The sequence below is a fragment of the Acinonyx jubatus genome, chromosome C2 (assembly GCF_027475565.1).
Source record: "Acinonyx jubatus isolate Ajub_Pintada_27869175 chromosome C2, VMU_Ajub_asm_v1.0, whole genome shotgun sequence".
Lineage (NCBI taxonomy): Eukaryota > Metazoa > Chordata > Mammalia > Carnivora > Felidae > Acinonyx > Acinonyx jubatus.
In genome coordinates, this window is record NC_069384.1 from 149,979,044 (window position 1) to 150,000,646 (window position 21,603).

The following is a 21,603-nucleotide window of genomic DNA, read 5'->3' on the forward strand; positions in this document are numbered from 1 at the left end:
TGGTGTTTCTATATGTCTGGAGACAGCTTTTCTTTCTTTTTTTAAAAATTTTTTTAAATGTTTATTTATTTTTGACAGAGAGAAAGAGACAGAGCATGAGTGGGGGAGGGGCAGAGAGAGAAGGAGACACAGAATCGGAAGGGGGCTCCAGGCTCCAAGCTGCCAGCACAGAGCCTGACGTGGGGCCCGAGCTCACGAACTGCGAGATCATGACCTGAGCCGAAGTCAGACGCTCAACCGACTGAGCCACCCAGGCGCCCCAAGGAGACAGCTTTTTTTGCAGACTATCTTTTTGGTATTTACACAGCACACAGCCTTGGAAGACAGAGACAGAGTCACCCTCTAGAGAAGAGGAAAAACTTACTTGCTGACCAGGATAGTACAGATAATGTCTCCCTTGGGGTCAAAGGTTGGGCAGATATGCTTTCAGCTCCTTTGTAACTTGCGAGTTTCCTAACCTTGGGGTCACTCAGTTGTGACACAGACACAGCATGTGCTTTGGATGCTCCTGGGCCCACCCCACGTCATCCCGTGGCACTTCAGGGCCAAGGAAATCTGATGCAAGCAAGAAGCTCACGCTGCCTGCTAGATGAGAAATAAAGCCCCGTCTGCGCGGCCCTGCTCCTAGGCTGCAGGAACCTTCTGCAAGCAGGAACACAGGTGTCACGGATGGCCTGGCATACCACACAGACTGCCCTTCAGGAATGAAGAACTTATTCTCCCAGCCCTCAGCTGACAGTCCCCACTGGGGTTTGCTTTGGCTACAGAGAGCTGCCTTACCCCATCCTGGGGTGGCCTGCATGCAGAGATCGATCAACATGAGGTATAAAGGCCCGGCCCCCTCGCCCCAACTGGGTTAAACTCCAAAGAGTAATCTCAGCTTCAGAGATTAGTGATCAAAAGTTATATGTGCATTTTCATCTCCACCAGAGGACTGGCGCCCCTCAACCTGTGTTGTTCAGGACTAACTGGATTAACTAGAGTCGGTTTTCACGATGCAAAGGCTCTGACCAAATTCTGAAGGTGTCTCACCTGAGAAGCTCCTGGGGTTGGGGTAGCAGCTAATCTGGGAGGTGGGGCTAACCTCACAACCTCTGAAAAGGGCACGTCTGTTCCAGCTGCAAGGCCTAGAAGAAAAGCTCATTTCACATCAGTGCATGTTGCAAATGAAGACATTAACTGAAAATAACATTTTATCTCTGGGGTGATACAATATTTTAAAACTGAATTATGGTAATGGTAGCACAACTCAATCAACTGACTAAAAAATCACTGAGCTGTGCACTTAAAGTTGGGTGACTTTCATGTCATATAAATTGTGCTTCAACAAAACTGTTTTTAAAAAAGGGAGAAGAGGGGCGCCTGGGTGGCTCAGTCGGTTAAGCGTCCGACTTCAGCTCAGGTCACGATCTCGCGGTCCGTGAGTTCGAGCCCCGCGTCGGGCTCTGGGCTGATGGCTCAGAGCCTGGAGCCTGTTTCCGATTCTGTGTCTCCCTCTCTCTCTGCCTCTCCCCCGTTCATGTCTCTCTCTGTCTCAAAAATAAATAAACGTTAAAAAAAATTAAAAAAAAAAAAGGGAGAAGAGATGTGCTTAGGTGGCTCAGTTGATTAAGCGTCCAACTTCGGGCTCAGGTCAGGATCTCACGGTTTGTGAGTTCAAGCCCTGTGTCAGGCTCTGTGCTGACAGCTTGGATCCTGGAGCCTGCTTCAGATTCTGTGTCTCCGTCTCTCTCTGCCCCTCCCCTGCTCGTGCTCTGTCTCTGTCAAAAATAATTAAACATTAAAAAAAATAAAAATAAAAAAAAAAAAAAAAAAAAAAAGAGATAAGGGAAGGGGTGCCTGGGTGGCTCAGTCGGTTAAGCCTCCAAATTCAGCTCAGGTCATGATTGCGTGCTTTGTGAGTTTGAGCCCTGTGTCAGGCTCTGTGCTGACAACTCAGAGCTTGGAGCCTGCTTTGGATTCTGTGTCTCCCTCTCTCTGTGTCCCTCCCCTGCTTGACTCTGTCTCTCTCTCTCTCAAAAATAAATAAACATTTAAAAAAGAGAGAGAGAGAGAGAAAGGAGAAATTTCACATGCAGACCTCTCCCCAACAGGGCCTAGTTTGTCTTGCTCACTGTGACAGCACGTGTCACAGCAGGGCAGCTAACACCTGGCACCTGACAGAAGAGGAGGGCTTGCCTGCCCCTCCTCTCTCACAAGCCTCCACTCTCATGACTGCCATGACTGACCGCATTGAAGCCATCCCAGGCTTAAGCTGCAGCTAAAAATGTCACCTGTTTGGAGGCTCCCTAACCCTTCACCCCTAAGTACCATCTACTGTCCACGGAGCACTTCTTACCATTTCTGGCTACAGATTCAAGGTCCCTCCTTTGCTGAGCCTGAGCTCGGCGAGGCCAGGGACTGGGTCTCCACAAGAGCCCTGGTGCCTAGCACACACCTGCATACCCGAAGCACTCAATAAATGCTCACCAAGTAAATGAGTGCAGGCCTGGAGAAGAGGAAAGGCTGCCATAGACGGACAAGAAAAGTGAGGACTTTCTAGGCAATTTAAGAAGCAGAATCAGATTGACAGGGAAACTCAGGACCACCATGAGTGAGGGAGGGTCCAGTGAAGACATGTGGCCCAGTTTCCAACCAGATGCTGGGATATCCCAGCTCAGAGCTGCAGGGGAACGGGGAATGGGATGAGTGGTGGGGAGGCCAGCACGGAGACCAATCAAAAGACACTGGTCCCCTCTCCACTCATCCAGAGACTGGCTATGTGTGAGGTTGATCTCGGATGCAGCTGGGGAAAATAGTCATGAAGTGGCTGATACACCTCAGGGTGAGGGCTGGTATGCTAGGACTTAGCTCAGGCTCTGGTTTTGGAGGGTAGAGTGGGGAAGTACCCCAGGTGACCTCTGGCAACAAAATAGGCAAAGAAAAGGAAAAATAAGAAAGAAATGAAGTAGGCAGCTCCTTTCCTGCTTCAGCAGCAGAAGGAGCAGGAAGTAGGCCCCAGGCTTCTCATGGGCAACGCTAAATGTTGAAAGATTATGGAACAGTATTTTCAAGATGCTAAGGAGAAGTATTTTGAAGCTGGGGTCCTTTGCCTAGCCAAGGTAGCATTCTTTTGGAGAGGGAAAAAAAGTCCATGCTGGGCATGTAAGGCTTCCAAAATGATCACCTACTGAATTTCTTCTTAAACTTATCTAGGTTGTATATTCCAACAAAACTATCAAAGAAGAGAAAAAGAAGAAAGAAATTACAGGGAATTAAAAGAGAGAGAAAGAGAAGTTCATAGGGAGGTGCAAATAAAAGCCAACATGAAAAGAAGTTTAATTAATAAAATAACCTGGAAATAAACTGCCCAGTGATCTTGACACAGGAGGTGGTATGATGTGGGCTGAGGTGGGCAGGGTGGAGAGGAAAGGGAGAAAGGAGTAAGCAGTTAATTATTAAGAGAAGGATCTAGTCCCTGATTAATTCTCGATTAATTTCTCGACAGAAAAACCTAAGTTTAAATAGGTGTGTTAAAAAGTTCAGAGTAAGTGCCTGAAGAATGGAACCACTAGAGGGAAGAGAGCCCTTGAGGTAAATGGGCAGCTGGAAGAGCAGTCCGAGCAGGCAGAGGACAGGACAAACTGACTAAATGGGGCCACTGTGGGCATGGGCTGCTCCCACAAGAACCCGCCTAGATGAGGGAGATTCTTTCATTATCCCGAGTTTCAGAGAGGTCGCCATCGCAGAGATGGGCCCCTGTGGAGCTGTCCAGGGTACTGGACTGCTTGGCTCTAAAACTTCATCTTTGTCTCCACTTCCTGCATTTGCTGAAAATAATGGTTCTGGACTTCATCCACCTCTCCTGCCCACCAGCCATCTAGGCCCCTGCCCATGCGCCCTCAAGCACGTCCTGTGTCCCTTCCCAATGTCCCTGTGCTGATCCTGACTGTGACCAAGCCTCGTTCAGTTAGGAACCTACCTTTCTTTCCCTACTTTTTAAGAACGGAATAAAGGAACAAAAGGTTTGGGTTGGTTCTCACCTGCTAGGAGGGAGAAAAATGAAACTAAAGCCCAAGACTCTAATGTCCTTAAGACTGGGATTGCCCATCACCCCTTTCTATTCTCCTCAGCCCAGCCAGTGGCCCAATTCTTCCAGAAGCCTCTGTTCCCCATCCATCGACTTACCATGGAAAGCTCGGTACGCAGAGCCCACACAGGCAGAGTTGGCAGTGTCTATGACATACACTGGGGCGCCAAACACATCCGCAAGTACCTGGAAATGACAGAGGTTCTTACTGTCGTAAGTTGTTCCTCAGAGGGAATATGAACACTTTGGTATGCATTTTTCCTTTTTTCCTCCCTCCCTCCCTCCCTTCCTTCCTTCCCTCCTTCCTTTTTAATTTTTGACAGAGAGAAAGAGAGAAAGAGAGAGAGAGAGAGAGAGAGGGATGGAACATGAACAGGAGAGGGGCAGAAGACACAGAATCACAAGTAGGCTCCAGGTTCTGAGCTGTCAGCACAGGGCCCAAGGCAGGGCTCAAACTCACAAACCACAAGATCATGACCTTGGCCAAACTCAGATGCTTAACCAAAGGAATCACGCAGGCGCCACCCCCCTTTTAAAGTTTACTTACTTGAGAGCGAGCACAAGCGAGGGAGGGGCAGAGAGAGGGAGATCCAAAATCCAAAGCCACCCAGGCACCCCACTGACATGCATTTTCTAGGCTCTCTTTCCTCATGTGTCTTCTGATGCCTTCCAGTCCACCTCTACTGCCTTAAAGAAGTATAGTTGGCCATACCACCCTGGTAATAATAGAGTCAGGATGACCTGGGGGGACATCTCTAGTGGAGGGCCACAGCTTTCCAGGTTGTCCCTACACTATTTAACCATTTTATCAAAGACAAGAAGGAAGATTTAGGAAGTATGCTTAGCCAATGGCCAAGGTGGAGATGGCTGGGTATCAGACTAATATCAACAAGACCAAACAAACCCAAACTAACAAAGGCATGTTTTATAGGGAAAAGGGTAAAATTTCCCATTTAGGTCCCCAAAATAAATTTTATAAATTTAAAATGGAGGACCTATACTAAGAGAAGTTCACATGGAAAAGACTTGGGAGTCTTAGTTGACCAAAGATGATATAGTGAATGCCACTGATGCCCCATCTGAATCCTGTTACTGGACTGGTGTGCATCCTTCCCCAGATGCTGTGAGTATCAGCTGCTAATGACTCACAGCTGCCCCTCCTCAAACGAATTGTTCTCAGCTGAACAGAGGCTGCCCCTCATAGGAGGGTTGTTCTCACCTCTCTCCAGGGTAGCCACTTGGCCCCTTACCCAAGGTGGAACCATGTCTGCCATACAGATCATGTTTCAGATCTTTCCTATGGGATAGAGCTAAAGCCAAAACCAGATTCTTGCTTATCTTTTCCACCTGCCCTACCTGCACCCCTCACTCTCTTTCTTCTGGGAGCACCTTCTCAACAACCCACTTAGAGAGAATTCCCATTTCAGGCTCTTCTTCAAGAGAACCTTACCTAAGACAGGTATATTACAATAGTTGATACAGCCTCAGGCTATATCAAAAAATGCTCAATATCCCAGTAAGATACTGGCAGCCTTATGATGTGATAGCCTGATGGTCAGACATCTGCAAGAGTGGGAAGAGGAAGTCCTTACTAGACAGTGTCTGGGTCTTAGAAATAACTGACATGGAAGAGGCCCTTCTGTTTAGCCTGCTACCAGCACATACCTGTAAGATGTCTCTGTTGTGAGATGCCCCTCCAGTGGCCAAAATCTTTGTCTTGGGCACTGCAAGGAAAAAGAAAAACCTGAATGGATGCAACAATCTCCGCAAGGCAAAAAATACTGTTTTCCAGAGTTCTTTAGCCAAAAAGGGCTTGTGTTCGGCCAATGCCTCTTGTTCATCACACAGGACTCAAGGAGAGATCCAAAGCTGGCTCTGTCCATGCAGGCTTGTCACAACTAAACTTTTTTTCCCCTTAATTTTTAGAGAGAGAGAGAGAGAGAGAGAGAGAGAGAGAGAGAGAGAGAGATAGTGGGGGAGAGGGGCAGAGGGGGAGAGAGAGAGAGAGAGAGAGAGAGAGAGAGAGAGAGAGAGAGAGAGAGAATCCTAAGTAGGCTCCATGCTCAGCATGGAGCCCAACTTGGGGCTCAATCCCATGACCCAGGAATCATGACAGGAGCCAAAATCAAGAGTCAGACGCTCAACTGACTGAGCCACCCAGGTGCCCCGCAGGTTTGTCAGAAGTAATTTGCTTGTCAGGCTGCTGTCCCACTGACCTGTCTTCATTTTTTTATCATTAAAGAACAGAATCTCTCAACAAACCAGGAAGAGAAGGGAACATACTTAAGTTAATAAAAGCCATATATCCAACATTTACAACATCACTCTTAAGAAACCAGAAGTATTTTCTTTAAGACTGCTGTGCCTCTCAGACCCCCAAAAATGGATTCCAAATGACCCCTGCCTCCAGATATTTTTACTGTCATGTCATTCCCTCTCACATTCAGTAAGACTGACTCATGTGGCCAGTGGGATATTGTGTAAAATGTGGAGTATGAGTTCCAAGTCTAGGTCATAAAGGACACTGAGGCTTCTATTATAGATTACTCTCTTGGATCCCTCACTTTGGGTGCTACCAATTGCCACATCATGAAGACACTCAAGAAGTCCCCTGGAGATGTCTACAGGGTGAGGAACTGCAGCTTCCTGTCAATAACAATGTGAGCTGGTCACCTGGGAAGGAGATCCTACCCAGTCAAGACTTCAGATGACTACTTCAGATGACTACTGCAGTCGAGCGTTCAGATGACTGCAGCCCCAGATGACATACTGACTTCAACCTTATAAGAGACCTCAGCCAGAACTACTAAGTTATGCTAATCCCAAATTCTTGATCCACAGAAACCATGCAAGATAATAAATGCTCATTGTTTTTTGGAGCTGCTAAGTCTTTTAAAAAATATTTTCTTTAATGTTTATTTATTTTTGACAGAGAGAGAGCGAGTGAGCAGGGGAAGGGTAGAGAGGGAAACAGAGGATCCGAAGCAGGCTCTGAGCTGACAGCAGAGAGCCTGATGTGGGGCTTGAACTCACAAACTATGAGATCATGACCTGAGCCAAAGTCAGACGCTCAACTGACTGAGCCACCCAAGCGCCCCTAAGTTTCTAAGTCTTGAGGTAATTTGTTACACAGCAATAGATAACTAATAGTAGGAACAAAACAAAGACTCATACTATCCAGTACACTGTTACATAGTACTAGTGATGTTAGCCATACCTATAAAACAAATAAATACATCAATAAATATTTAAGGATTGAAAAAACAGAAGAAAACTACCATTATTTACAGACAATATACTATATAATTGGAAGAATTTTAAATAAGCAAACTAAAGTTTAATAAGGCTGCCATATACAATAATCAACTTACAATAATCAATGGAATTTTTAGCAATAATCAATTAGTAAATGTGATAGAAAATAAATTACCATTCACATTGGCAACCAGAAATGTAATCTAGTGAGGATATACTTTAGCAAAAAATCAAAAGTCTCTATGAGGAAAGAAATTGAAACTGTTATTAAAGTACAAAAAGGAGGGGTGCCTGGGGGGCTCAGTGGGTTAAACCTCCAACTTCAGCTCAGGTCATGATCCCACAGTTTGTGAGTTCGAGCCTGATGTCGGGCTGTGCTGACACCTGGGAGCCTGGAGCATGCTTCGGATTCTGTGTCTCCCTCTCTCTGCCCCGCCCCTGCTCATGCTCTTTCTCTCCCTCTCAAAAATTAGTAAACATTAAAAAAATAATAAAGTACAAAAGGGAATATCTAAGTAAATTAAAAGATATTCCATGGTCTTGGATGGGTTTGAATTAATATCATAGAAGTGTTATTTTTTTTTGCAAATTAATCTATAAATTCATTGCAACCTAAATAAAAATTGCAATTGGACTTTTCTTAATTTTTGTTATTTATTTTTGAGAGAGACAGACAAAACACGAGCAGGGGAGGGGCAGAGAGAAAGGGAGACACAGAACCTGAAGCAGACTCTAGGCTCTGAGCTGTCAGCACAGACGTCAGGCCCAAACCTACGAACTGTGAGATCATGACCTGAGCTGAAGTTGGTTGCTTAACCAACTGAGCCACCCAGGCACCCCTTATTTTCTGTTTTTATAAAAAAGATTTTTCTCTACTATATTTTTTACTTCTTCGTAAATTTTTAAATTCTATTTTTACCTTCATCATTTCATTTTATTCTATTTTATTGTATTTTTTTTAATTTTCAAAAGCTTTCTCCCCCCCCCCCTTTTTTTCCTTTTCTTATCTTTCCCTTTTTTCTCTAATCTATCAAGCTTTTGACAACCAGACCAAAACACACCTAGGATCTAGCATCCTTTATTAGTTTTTTAATATGTTTTTTTAATTTTTTTCTTTATTAATTCCTTTTTTTCCTTCAAAATGATGAAACAGAGGAATTAATCCCAAAAGAAAAAACAGGACAAAATGACAGCCAGGGACTTAACACAGATACAAGCAAGAGGCCTGAACCAGAATTTAGAATCACAATAATAAGAATAGTAGCTGGGGTTGAAAAAAGCATAGAGTCCCTTTCTGGGGAGATAAAAGGAGTAAACTCTAGTCAGGATGAAATTAAAAATGCTATAACTAAGATGAAATCTCAAATCGATGCCATGGCGGCAAGGATGGATGAAGCAGAGCAATGAATCAGCAAAATAGAAGACAAACTTATGAAGAATAATGAAGCAGAAAAAAAGAGGGAAAGTGAGGCAAAAGAGCACGATATAAGAATTAGTGAACTCAGTGACTCATTAAAAAGGAATAACATCTGACTCATAGGGGTTCCAGAAGATGAAGAAAGAGAAAAAGGGGTAGAAGGTTTATGTGAGCAAACCATAGTAGAAAACTTTCCAATCTGGGGAAACACAGACATCAAAATCCAGGAAGCACAGAGAACTCCCATTAGATTCAACAAAATTCAACCATCAACAAGGCATATCATAGTCTAACTCACAAAATACTTAGGCAAGGAAAGAATCATGAAAGCAGAAAGAGAAAAAAGTCCTTAATCTACAAGGGAAGACAGATCAGGTTTGCAGCAGACCTATCCACAGAAGCTTGGCAGGCCAGAAGGGAGTGGCAGGATACATTCAATGTGCTGAATCAGAAAAATATGGAACCAAGAATTCTTTTTAAAATGATTTTTTTAACGTTTATTCATTTTTGAGAGATGGAGAGAGACAGAGCATGAGGAGGGATGGGAGGGATGGAACCCAGAGATGGGAGGTCAGAGAGAGAGGGAGACACAGAATCCAAATCAGGCTCCAGGCTCTGCACTGTCAGCACAGAGCCCAATGCAAGGCTCGAACCCACAGACAATGAGATCACGACCTGAGCTGAAGTTGGACACTCAACCAACTGAGCCACCCAGGTGCCCCTGCAACCAAGAATTCTTTATACAGCAAGCTGTCATTCAAAATAGAAGGAGAGATAAAAAGTCTCCCAGACAAACAAGAGTTTGTGACCATTAAAACAGCCCTGCAAGAAATTTTAAGGGGGACTCTCTTGAGGGGAGAAAAGATGAAAAAAAGAAAAAAAAAAAAAAAAAAGACCAAAAGCAACAAAGGCTAGAAAGGACCAGAGAACACCACCAGAAACTCCAGCTCTACAGGCAACATAATGGTAATAAATTCATATCTTTCAGTACTCACTCTAAATTTCAGTGGACTAAGCACTCCAATCAGAAGACATAGGGTAACGGAATGGGTAAGAAAACAAGATCCATCTACATGTTATTTACAAGAGACCCATTTTAGACCTAAAGACACCTTCAGATTGAAAGTAAGGGAATGGAGAACCATATATCATGCTAATGGTCACCAAAAGAAAGCCAGAGTAGCCATACTTATATCAGACAACCTAGATTTTAAAGTAAAGCCTGTAACAAAAGATGAAGAAGGGCATTATATCATAATTAAGGGGTCTATCCACCAAGAAGATCTAACAATTGTAAACAAAGATGTTCCAAATATGGGAGTACCCAAATATATAAATCAATTAATCACAAACCTACAGAAACTCATTGATAATAATACCATAATAGTAGGGGACTTTAACACTCCACTTACAACAATGGACAGAAAATCAACAAGGAAACAATGCCTTTGAATGACACACTGGACCAGATGGACTTAACAGATATATTCAGAACATTTCATCCTATAGCAGCAGAATACACATTCTTCTTGAGTGCACAAGGAACATTCTCCAGAACAGATCACATACTGGCACACAAATCAACCCTCAAAAAGATCAAGATCATATCGTGCATATTTTCAGACCACAATACTATGAAACTCAAAATCAACCACAAGAAAAAACTTGTTAAGACAACAAATACTTGGAGACTAAAGAACATCCTACTAAAGAATGAATGGGTTAACCAGGAAGTTAAAGAAGAAATTAAAAAGTAATGGAAGCCAATGAAAATGATAACACCACAACCCAAAACCTCTGGGATGCAGCAAAGGCAGTCATAAGAGGAAAGTATATAGCAATCCAGACCTTCCTAAAGAAGGAAGAAAGGTCTCAGATGCACAACCTAACCATACACCTGAAAGAGCTGGAAAAAGAACAGCAAATAAAACCCAAAACTAGCAGAAGACAGTAAATAATAAGGATTAGAGCAGAAATCAATGCTATCGAAACCCAAAAAACAGTAGAACAGAACAATGAAACCAGTTTCAAAGAACCATGTTTAAAAGAATTAACAAGATTGATAAACCCCTAGCCAGTTTGATCAAAAAGAAAAGAAAAAAAAAAGGACCCAAATAAATAAAATCATGAATGAAAGAGGAGAGATCACAACCAACACTGCAGAGATACAAACAATAATAACAGAATATTATGAGCATTATACACCAATAAAATGGGCAATCTGGAAGAAATGGACAAATTCCTGGAAACATATAAACTACCAAAACTGAAACAAGAAGAAATAGAAAATTTGAAGACCCATAACCAGGAAAGAAATTGAATTAGTCATCAAAAACCTCCCAAAAAAACAAGAGTCCAGGGACAGATGGCTTTCCAGGGGAATTCTACCAAACATTAAAGAAGAGTTAACACCTATTCTTTTGAAGCTGTTCCAAAAAATAGAAATGGGAGGAAAACTCCCAAACTCATTCTATGAAGCCAGCATTACCTTTTTTCCAAAACCAAAAACCCCACTAAAAAGGAGAACTACAGACCAACTTCCTTGATGAACATGGATGCAAAACTCCTCAACAAGATACTAGCCAACCAGATCTAAAAATACATTAAAAGAATTATTCACCACGATCAAGTGGGATTTATTCCTGGGCTGCAGGGGTGGTTCAATACCTGCAAATCAATCATTGTGATACATCACACTAATAAAAGAAAGCGTAAGAACCACATGATCCCTCGATAGATGCAGAAAAAGCATTTGACAAAATACAGCATCCTTTCTTGATAAAAACCCTCAAGACAGTAAGGATAGAAGGATCATACTTCAAGATCTTAAAAGCCATATGAAAGACCTACCACGAATACCATCCTCAATGGGGACAAACTGAGAGCTTTCCATCTAAGGTCAGGAAAATGACAGGGATGTCCACTCTCGCCACTGTTATTCAACATAGTACTTAAGTCCTAGCCTCAGCGATCAGACAACACAAAGTAATAAAAGGCATCCAAATCGGCAAGAAGGAAGTCAAACTTTCACTCTTTGCAGATGACATGATACTCTATATGGAAAACCCAAAAGATTCCACCTTTTGTAGCACCCAAAGCAATCTACATATTCAATGCAATCCCTATCAAAATAACACCAGCATTCTTCACAGGGCTAGAACAAACAATCCTAAAATTTGTATGGAACCATTAAAGACCCTGAATAGCCAAAGCAATCCTGAAAAAGAAAATTAAAGCTGGAGGCATCACAATCCCAGACTTCAAGCTGTATTACAAAGCTGTACTCATCAAGACAGTATGGTACTGGCACCAAAACAGACACCCAGATCAACAGAACAGAGAACCTAAAAATGGACCCACAAACATATGGCCAACTAATCTTTGACAAAGCAGGAAAGAACATCCAATGGAATAAAGACAGTCTCTTCAGCAAATGGTGCTGGGAAAACTGGGCAGAGGCGTGCAGAAGAATGAACCTGGGCCACTTTCTTACACCATATCCAAAAATAAATTCAAAATGGATGAAAGACCTAAATGTAAGACAGGAAGCCATCAAAATCCTCAAGGAGAAAGAAGGAAAAACCTCTTTGATCTTGGCCGCAGCAACTTCTTACTCAACACATCTCCGGAGGCAAGGGAAACAAAAGCAAAAATGAACTATTGGGACCTCATCAAAATAAAAAGCTTCTGCACAACGAAGGAAACAATCAGCAAAACTGAAAGGCAACCGATGGTATGGGAGAAAATATTTGCAAACAACATAGCAGATAAAGGGTTAGTATCCAAAATCTATAAAGAACTTATCAAACTCAACACCCAAAAAACAAATAATCCAGGGAAGAAATGGGCAAAAGACATGAATAGACACTTCTCCAAGGAAGACATCCAGATGGCCAAGCGACACATGAAAAAATGCTCAACCTCACTCATCATCAGGGAAATACAAATCAAAACCACAATGAGATACCACCTCATACCTGTCAGAATGGCTAACATTAACAACTCAGGCAACAACAGACATTGGCAAGAATGCAGAGAAAGAAGATCTCTTTTGCATGGCTGGTAGTAATGCAAACTGGTGCAGCCACTCTGGAAAATAGTGTGGAAAATAGTGGAAAAAACTTAAAAATAGAACTACCTTATGACCCAGCAACTGCACAACTAGGTATTTCTCCAAGGGATACAGGTATGCTGTTTCAAAGGGGTACATGCACCTTAGTGTTTATAGCAGCGCTACTGACAATAGCCAAAATATGGAAAGAGCCCAAACATCCATAGATGGATGAATGGATAGAGAAGATGTGGTATATATACAATGGAGTATTACTTAGCAATCTAAAAGAATGAAATCTTATCATTTACAACTATGTGGATGGAACTAGAGAGTATTATGCTAAGAGAAATTCGTCAGAGAAAGACAGATATTACATGATTTCACTGATATGAGGAATTTAAGATACAGATGAACATAAGGGAAGGAAGCAAAAATAATATAAAAACAAGGAGGGGGACAAAACATAAGAGACTCTTAAATATAGAGAACAAACAGGGTTGCTGGAAGGGTTGTGGGAGGGGGATGGGCTAAATGGGTGATGGGCATTAAGGAGGTCACTTATTAAGGGATGAGCACTAGGTGTTATACATAGGGTATGAATCACTGGAATCTACTCCTGAAATCATTATTGCACTATACGCTAACTTGGATGTAAATTAAAAAAAAATAAATAAATAAAATGAGGCCACTAGGTTGGGCTCTAATCCAACATGGCTACTGTCCTTATGAGAAGGACACACAGAGGGAAAACCATGTGAAGTCACAGGCATCTTATAAGCCGAGGAGAGAGACCTCAGGAAAACCAACCCCGCTGACACCTTGACCTCAGATTTTTAGCCTCCAGGATTCTGAGAAAATAAATATTTTGTCCAGTCTGTGTTATGCAGCTCTGGACAACTAATACAACTACAAAACCGCAATACATAATAGTTTGTCCCAAGAACAGACCAATAAGCCAATGGAGTGGAAAAGGGGGTGTGGAGAGAGACCCGTTTAGAAAGGTTTTTCTTTTCTTTTTTTTTTTTTTTTTCTGTTTATTTATTTTGAGCGAGTTAGAGAGTACTAGGGGAGAGAGGGGCAGAGAAAGAGGAAGAGAGAATCTTAAGAAGGCTCCATGCTCAGTGCCGAGCCCGATGTGGGGCTTAATCCCACGGCTGTGAGATCATGACCTGAGTCGGTGTAAGAGTCAGACGTGTAACTGACTGAGCCACGCAGCTGCCCTGAGAGACTCATGTATATATAAAAACCTGATAAATGATAAAGAGGGCACTACAGATAATACAGGAAAAGAGAACTGAGTCACCATATGAAAAAAAATTAAGCCAGAACCCAATTTACACCATTCATAAAGGTGAACTCCAGACGGATCAGAGTCCTAAACGTGGAAGTTACACTAACAGTACAAAATGTAAAAAAAACACTTCTGTGGCAATGGTAAAACGTCTTAAACAATATCTCAAAAGCATAAAATTTAAGATGAAAAATTGGTGGGTTTCATTTAATCAAAATTTTGTTCAGTTGCCGACACTATAAATAAGGTTAACAGACAAATGACAGGAGATGTTTGCAACACAGAAAGCAGACAAGGATCTAAGTGTTTGAAGCATCCGACTTCGGCTCAGGTCATGATCTCACAGTTCATGGGTTCGAGCCCTGCGTTGGGCTCTGAGCTGACAGCTCAGAGCCTGGAGCCTGCTTTGGATTTCGTGTCTTCCTCTCTCTGCCTTCCCCTGCTCACGCTCTGTCTCTGTCTCTGTCTCGCAAAATAAATAAATTGTTAAAAAAATTAATGAAAAGAATAAGAAGGGAAATACAATACGGGGAAAATGATGAAGGATATAACCAGCCAATTCACAGAGAGAAAAACCAAAGTTACAAAAGCTGTTCAAACTCGTTATTAAGGAAGAAAAACACAAATTAAACCAACACTGGAATACTAGTTTCCATCCATCAGATTAGCAAACGATTCAAAGGTGCTTAATGCTAAGTGTTGGTGGGGATGCACTGAGAGTAGACCAATGATTTCAGAAATGTGAGACTCAGCCTCTCTGTCTACCCACTTCCAATGAGCAGCAGCAGCACCTGACCTCAAGCTAAAGACCTGCCCTCCAGAGGTGACCTGCAGAGGGTGCCTGGAGGGCCTGAGGAAAAGCTGAACTTGAGTAACACTGAGCTGCCAGGGCAGACGTGAAAAGAGAGAGACATGCACCCATCAGAGAAATACCCTACATTCACCTTCTAAGCAGAATAAAAAATCCTGCTGATTGCGGCATGTGGAGAGCCTTTGTAGAGAGGACTCCAGCTTCTAAGCTTGTACCATGCTTAGAAGATTCAACTTAAATCTGCCTGTGGTCAGGGAGCCTGGGTGGCTCAGTCGGTTAAGTGTCAGACTCTTGGTTTCTGCTCAGGTCACGATCCCGTGGTTTTGTGAGTTCGAGCCCTGCATCGAGCTCTGCACTGACTGTGGAGTCTGCTTGGGATTCTCTCTCTCCCTCTCTCTCTCTGCCCCTCCCCGATTCGCACTGTCTCTGTCTCTCTCAAAATAAATAAATAAAAACTTAAAAAAAAAAATCTGGTGTCTGTTGTCACCCCATCTACTGTCACAGCCTCTCTAGGCTGCCCTCCTGCTGGGGTAGGTGGGGTGTGGGTGGGGGGCACGGGGTTAAGAAGGGATCTTGCACTTGAACAGGAACCCAGGCTTGCTGTCGAGACTGAGACCCAATTACTCATTCAGTACTGTGAACCCACAGCCAAGACAGTTGAGAAAAGTATCCTTTTAGTTATTAATTCTACAAATATTTAGGGAGAGCCCAGTTACCACCGGGGAGTGGTTTAAGAGGTGGGAACAGGTGGTCTAACAAGACAGAGGAGACCCTTCCTCTCCGGGGGCTCACATTCCAGTTGAGGAAGGACAGACCATAAACAGGTAGATAAATTAGAAAATAGAGCATGATAGTGACAAGTTCTGTGATGAAACAAAGCAAAGCGAAATTAGGGCCAGAGGGCCAACAGCTGGTCCAGTACAGGGTCTCTCAACCTTGGCACAGGTGGCCTTCGGACTGGATAATTCTTTGCTGTGGAGGGCTGGCATGTGCACTGTGGAATGGGCGGTGGCACCCCGGCCTCTGCCCACGAGAGCAGCACTCCCCGTCTGCGACACCAAAAAGGTCTCCAGATATTGTCAAATACCCTCTGGGGGGCAAAACTGCCTCTGCTGAAAACCACCAGTCAATATGAATTCTAGTAAAAAGAACAGAGAAAATGAAGGGAAAGAAATCATCAGAGAAATAATGTGATAAATTTCCTCAAGCTAGAAAATGTCAGATATATTCTAATGAAATGAGCGCTCACCACAATGAAGGAAGAAGGCTGAGACCTAAACTTTAACTGAGAGATTTCAAAACCCTAAGAAAAGATTCTAGAAGATTCTGCAGAGACAAAAATACCATTCAGATGGGCCTCTCACTGGCAACACTAAAAGTCAGAAAAGGACAAAACATTGTTTTGTTTTAAAGTTTATTTATTTTGAGACAGGGGCACTTGGGTGGCTCAGTCAGTTAAGTATTATTTAAGTGTGAAAGCAAAATTAAAGTATTTTATTACAGTCTGAGAGCACCCCCCATACTCCCACATCTACATGAAAGAAGGGTCAAGGATGTCCTGAAGCAAAGAGGAAATACAAATACAAAACCACTTAGATGTGTGATCTAATAGTGGTAATCAAAGAAAGCAACCAAGTGTATAATTTAAGTAATTATTGATGCATAATGCACACTGAACAGTAACATTTCTGGAACTGGAAAATGGGAGGTAAAGACAGGAGAGTAGAGAGGGAACATAATGTCTTTCAGTGGAGACCATCATCACTGAGTAGAACATAAATTCTAAACACTGATCAAAAGCAATAAATGTGAGTATCTGTTTTGAGAAATTTTTTAAACGTTTGTTAATTTTTGAGAGAGAAAGAGAGCACGTGTGCAAGCGCACATGATGGGGAGAGAGAGACGGAGACAGAGGACCTGAAGTGGGCCCTGCGCTGACAGCAGCATGCCCCATGCAGGGCTGGAACTCACAAACTGTGTCATCATGGTCTGAGCTTAGCTGACTGACCCACCCAGGCGCCCCCTATGTTGGAATTTTAAACGTTAATTACTAGAAAAAGAGGTAGAGCCTATAGGCTCAGGGGCCAAAGGTGGCAATGCCTGCAGGGCCAGAAGGGAGTAACCAAGCCCATGAGGCCAGAGTAAGGCAGCACCGGCACCCGCTCGGGCAGAGGTATTTGACTGAATAACTAAACGCTGTGCTAGCCAAACACAACAGGCTCTAGAAACAAAATCCGTACTCAGGTTGTCACTTTACTACCAACACCTGTTACACAGAAGAGACGAAATAAGGAAGAATCAGCCACGGACATTTACAAGACTGAGAGCAGCCCACGGTTCCTAATACTGAACCGGCAAGAGCAAACCTACAACCACAGAAGACCAGAGAAGTCGATCGTAGCACAAGCATGTGATGGAATACTCCAGTGCAGTGAGAACGAACGACTAATAGCTACGCTAATTCACACGGATGAATTCATGAAGGTAACAAGAGTTACAGAAGGAAGTCCCCTAAGAACACGAGTCACTCCACACCACAGCTGGGGGAGAATGATGCCTCGTGTTTGTGCAGCCCTTCGTTTACGTAATCTTATTTGGAAGGAGCCCAGCAGAGCTGGCAAGACAGGTTTGATAGCTGCTCTTAAGCTTTTGCTAAGAGGATAAGTAACTCTATGTGGTTTTGCACCAAAAATTCTTTAAAGGCTGGGAATGATGACATTATCCCATCAGCCCTCCGGTGCCCGGAAGGACTTCTCTGCTCTCACGGCCTCTTCCTGCACACTGTTGGGGACAGCCCCCCACAACGTGTCCCCTCCTGATGGCTGGAGGACCCTCCGTGCCAGGCACTGGGTGCCAACCTCAGCACCATCCCCACCCTGTTCACCGATCTCTCTTTTCTGGGTATTCTGGAAGCTTTGGAGACCTTCAGGGAATTTCTTTTTACGCTTTGAGGGATGCAATGGAAAGAAATGGGAATGTGTATGATGTTTATTTTATTAATTTGAAAATCTGTGATGAGGGCGCCTGGGTGGTTCAGTCAGTTAAGTGTCCAACTCTTGGTTTCAGCTCAGGTCATGATCTCACAGTTCGGGAGTTCGAGCCCCACGTTGGGCACCATGCTGACCACACGGAGCCTACTTTGGATTCTCTCTCTCTCTCTCTCTCTCTGCCCCTCCCTGGCTCACACATGCTCTCTTAATAAATAAATAAATAAATAAATAAATAAATAAATAAATAAATAAATAAATAAAATTTGTGGTGAACACACATACATCCTGAAAAATGTATGTAGCCCCTCATAAGCAGCCTGACATATTCTCACAAACTCAACACACCTCGTGTAACTCAGGAAAGACAGCACCATCAGCACCCCAGAGGCCCTCTCCTGCCTTCTCCTGAAAGGTAGCTGCTAACTGTCCTCGCCTCCAGTGACTGCAAATCGTGTTGTCTGGTTTTGAACTTGATGTACATGGAATCCCACCGCATGCCCTTTTGTGTCTGGCTTCTTTTGTTCCACCGAGTTACATTGATGAGATTCGTCCCTTTTGCTGCAGCTAGTGGGGGCTGCTTGATTTTCGTTTCTGTGTAGTATCACACTGCATGAATACCCCACACACACTTATCCTGCCTGCTATCGATGGGCGTTGGGTTCCAGTGCAGGGCTATTAAGCACCGTGCCACGATGAATGTTCTCTTGGACGTCTTCCGAGAATGCGTGTACACATTTCTGTTATGCATTCGCCAAGAGGCGAGGCTGCTGGAAGGTGTGTGTGCGGCTTTAGTAGATGTTGCACGACAGCTTCTCAAAAAGGCTTCCCTAATGCTTACTGCTATAGTATCCTCGGACTTGGTTGGTTCAAAGACATAAAACATACGACACAGAACTCACATTGTCCATAAAAGTATCATGAGTTGGAGCTCAAGCAAAGAGGCTTCAGGTGCCCAGAGGGACAAATACACCCTCCCGGCAGAAGCCCCGCCCCAGGCCACTCCAGTGCCAGCAGTTAAGGGGAAGTTCACGGACCTAAAGCTGCCCATTCTGGAGCTCAGGTTCTTAGAAATCCCTTTCTCCCCCCAGGTGCCCCTCTGCCCAACCCACCCCGCTCTGCCTTTCCGTTCCAGACCTCTGGTTTCAATAGTGGTTCTGTATCCCCATTCATCCCCGATGGAGCCGCGGTGCTGGACTGGGCCCCCCCAGGGCAGATGGACCCCACCTAGGCCTTTCCCACGTGCACTGCCCATGTCCTCAGGGTCCAGAGCTTGGAGCATCTTGGAAATTCAGGTTACAAAAGGTCTCCAAGTGCTATAGCTACTCACCAGGAGGCCAGGCTCATGGGGACAGAGCAGAGAAGCAGAATAGCCTGCCTCCTAGTCCCTGTCTGCCCACAGGCGCTCCTGACTCACCTTCTCCCCCCGCCACGGGGGCCAGGCTCCATGTCCCTCCTGCCCTTGTGATCAAGCCACAACAAATCTGTGAGGCCTGGCCTGGAGGTTGGGAAGGGTCTCAGGCACCTCAGGGTATGAGGGTCCGTGCCCCAGAACACAGCCCACGAGCAGCTCACTTACTGACTTGGTAGCCCAAGCCTTCGGCATGAATCCTCTTGGCCATGAACTGCCCTTCAATCAGTGCTCGGATCTCCACATCCCTGGGGAATGCTGGGACCTGTCCCCAAGAGAAAGCAGGCACAGAGTGAAGATTCCTTGTTTTCCCTTCATTGTGTGTGTGTGTGTGTGTGTGGTCTTTTTAAATGACAGCCCAGATTCAGAAACCGTGACTCAGACCTCCGGTGCGGCTCAACCAACTAAGCACCTGTCACACAAACACATCACTCACACACACACACACTCCCAGCCTCATGCATGTTTGCTCTGGAGAAACAGAGCATCAGAGGGCTAGTCTCAGGCCGCCAAGGGTTCAGCTCTGTGACCTCAAGTAAGTTACGCAGACCTTGCTGGGGTCTTAACAACACTGAGGTAATATCGGTACCTGTGTCTCAGGGTGGTTACAATGACCCAATTAGACGGCAGAGTCTGGTCTGGGTGTTTGATACTCACTAAGTGACAGCCTACAGCTTACGCTGACGACCCAAAGCTGCTGATGGGTGTCAACCCAAGCTCTGCCCATGCCTGAGCCCCTGTGACCAGCATAGACCCTACCTTCTCCCTGTTAGCCCTCGATGGGTTTATGGAAAAGGGAACAGGCATACCTTCTCTGTATCTTCTCTGGTCTTTCATCAGAAAACCGAGATGAACTCCTTCCTTCTACAGTTTATATAAAGCTTCCCACTTATAACCCAATACAGAATGGCTTCATCAGCTACAAATCCAATGCCTACTCTAACTGTAACAGTTACCAGACAGAGTGACTTACTGACCCCACCTAGGAAAGGCCGCAGGGTGGAGGAGAAACAAAACAGCAGCTTCAGGGCCAGGGAGGACTGGGGTTGGAGGTCCCCCTCCACCACCCAGGCCCTGGTGACTTGGGCACATGATTTAGCCTCTCTGGACTTCAAGAGGCTATGAGCAGTAAATGAGGGATATAGGAAACCATCAGCACAGTGCTTGGAGCTAAACAGCCCTCAATAAATGTTAGTGCTCCCCGTCCCAGAAGCCTTCCATCAGGAAGGCATTCCTGATCTGGAGACAGTGTCAGTCCTCGGGGGTGCAGGGTTAAGTCAGCCAAGTCAACAGTCTCTATGACTCTCAGTGACAGTCAGCATGGACACAGGTGACTTGCACTCTGCTTTCTAAGCATGTCTGCCTTAGATCCTGTTGATTCCCCAGCACTAAATAGCACTCTGGCACATCAAAAACATTTGCCCTAGGGGCACCTGGGTGGCTCAGTTGGTTAAGCGTCCGACTTTGGCTCAGGTCAGGATCTCACAGTTCGTGGGTTTGAACCCTGTGTTGGGTTCCATGCTGCCGGTGCAAAACCTGCTTGGGAATCCCCCTCTCTCTACCCCTCCCCTGCCTGCTTTCTCTCTCTCTCTCAAAATAAATAAACTTAAAAAGAAACTGCTCTAATAATAGATGAGTAAATACATGACGTCCCTAAAGCAGCAGAATCTGATAGGCGATTGTTACATTTAGTACTCAAAAATGGAGCCAATTTCTCTCCAATACCAATACCACACGTACCTTGTGGTTTTCTGCACTAAACCTATGGCGCCCAATAATTTCAGGGGTGATCTCCATTACGTCAAAATAAAAACCTGAAACAAGACCGGGAAGAGATTCACTGTCGGGAATCAAAAACAAAAGATAAGCTTCTCAAAGACTTATTAAAGAACAGGGTGAAATGACCCTACATCTGGGTCTACCAGAAGAGTCAGGGGAATATCCTTGGTTCCCGCTCTCCAGCAGGACAGGAAGAAAGGCCCTGAGCTACACTTTCTTAGAGACGGTTTTTCCCACTCTCACCTGCAGCCCGGGCCAGAGGCGGCTGCCCAACCAGCCCTGAAATACCAGCGCAGGTTTGATCAAGGGAGACACGTCTCCTCCCCACTCAGAAGGCTGGCCACCATTCCCAACAGAACCCTGCATCTGGGACAGAAAGCTACATGTGGAGGACACAATGGGATAGAGTAGGAGCCGTGGCTGCCATCCCTGATGTTGTCACCAGGGCCTCGGAGGGGGACAGAGATGCAGTTATGGCCTGACTTCCACTCAAAGCATGGAGAACGACCCAACCTTACTCAGATCATGG

The 21,603-nt window shown here is 44.5% G+C and overlaps 1 protein-coding gene across 7 annotated transcripts in view; it reads right to left on the reverse strand.

Annotated features, from left to right (window-relative positions):
- XYLB (xylulokinase) overlaps nt 1-21,603 on the reverse strand; it is a 94,353-nt gene that overhangs the window by 42,761 nt on the left and 29,989 nt on the right. For 6 of the 7 annotated variants that reach the window (XR_008298078.1, XR_008298077.1, XR_008298076.1 and 3 more), the window contains 5 exons: nt 21,036-21,109; nt 19,464-19,560; nt 5,735-5,793; nt 4,168-4,255; nt 1,033-1,127 (listed from right to left, as the gene is read on the reverse strand). Coding sequence is in view for 4 of the 7 variants with exons in the window: in XM_027040701.2 (XP_026896502.1) it covers nt 1,033-1,127; nt 4,168-4,255; nt 5,735-5,793; nt 19,464-19,560; nt 21,036-21,109 (413 nt within the window). In the remaining 3 variants the exon portion in view is untranslated. The remainder of the gene's footprint in view (nt 1-1,032; nt 1,128-4,167; nt 4,256-5,734; nt 5,794-19,463; nt 19,561-21,035; nt 21,110-21,603) is intronic. The other variant, XM_027040702.2, reaches the window with a different exon arrangement.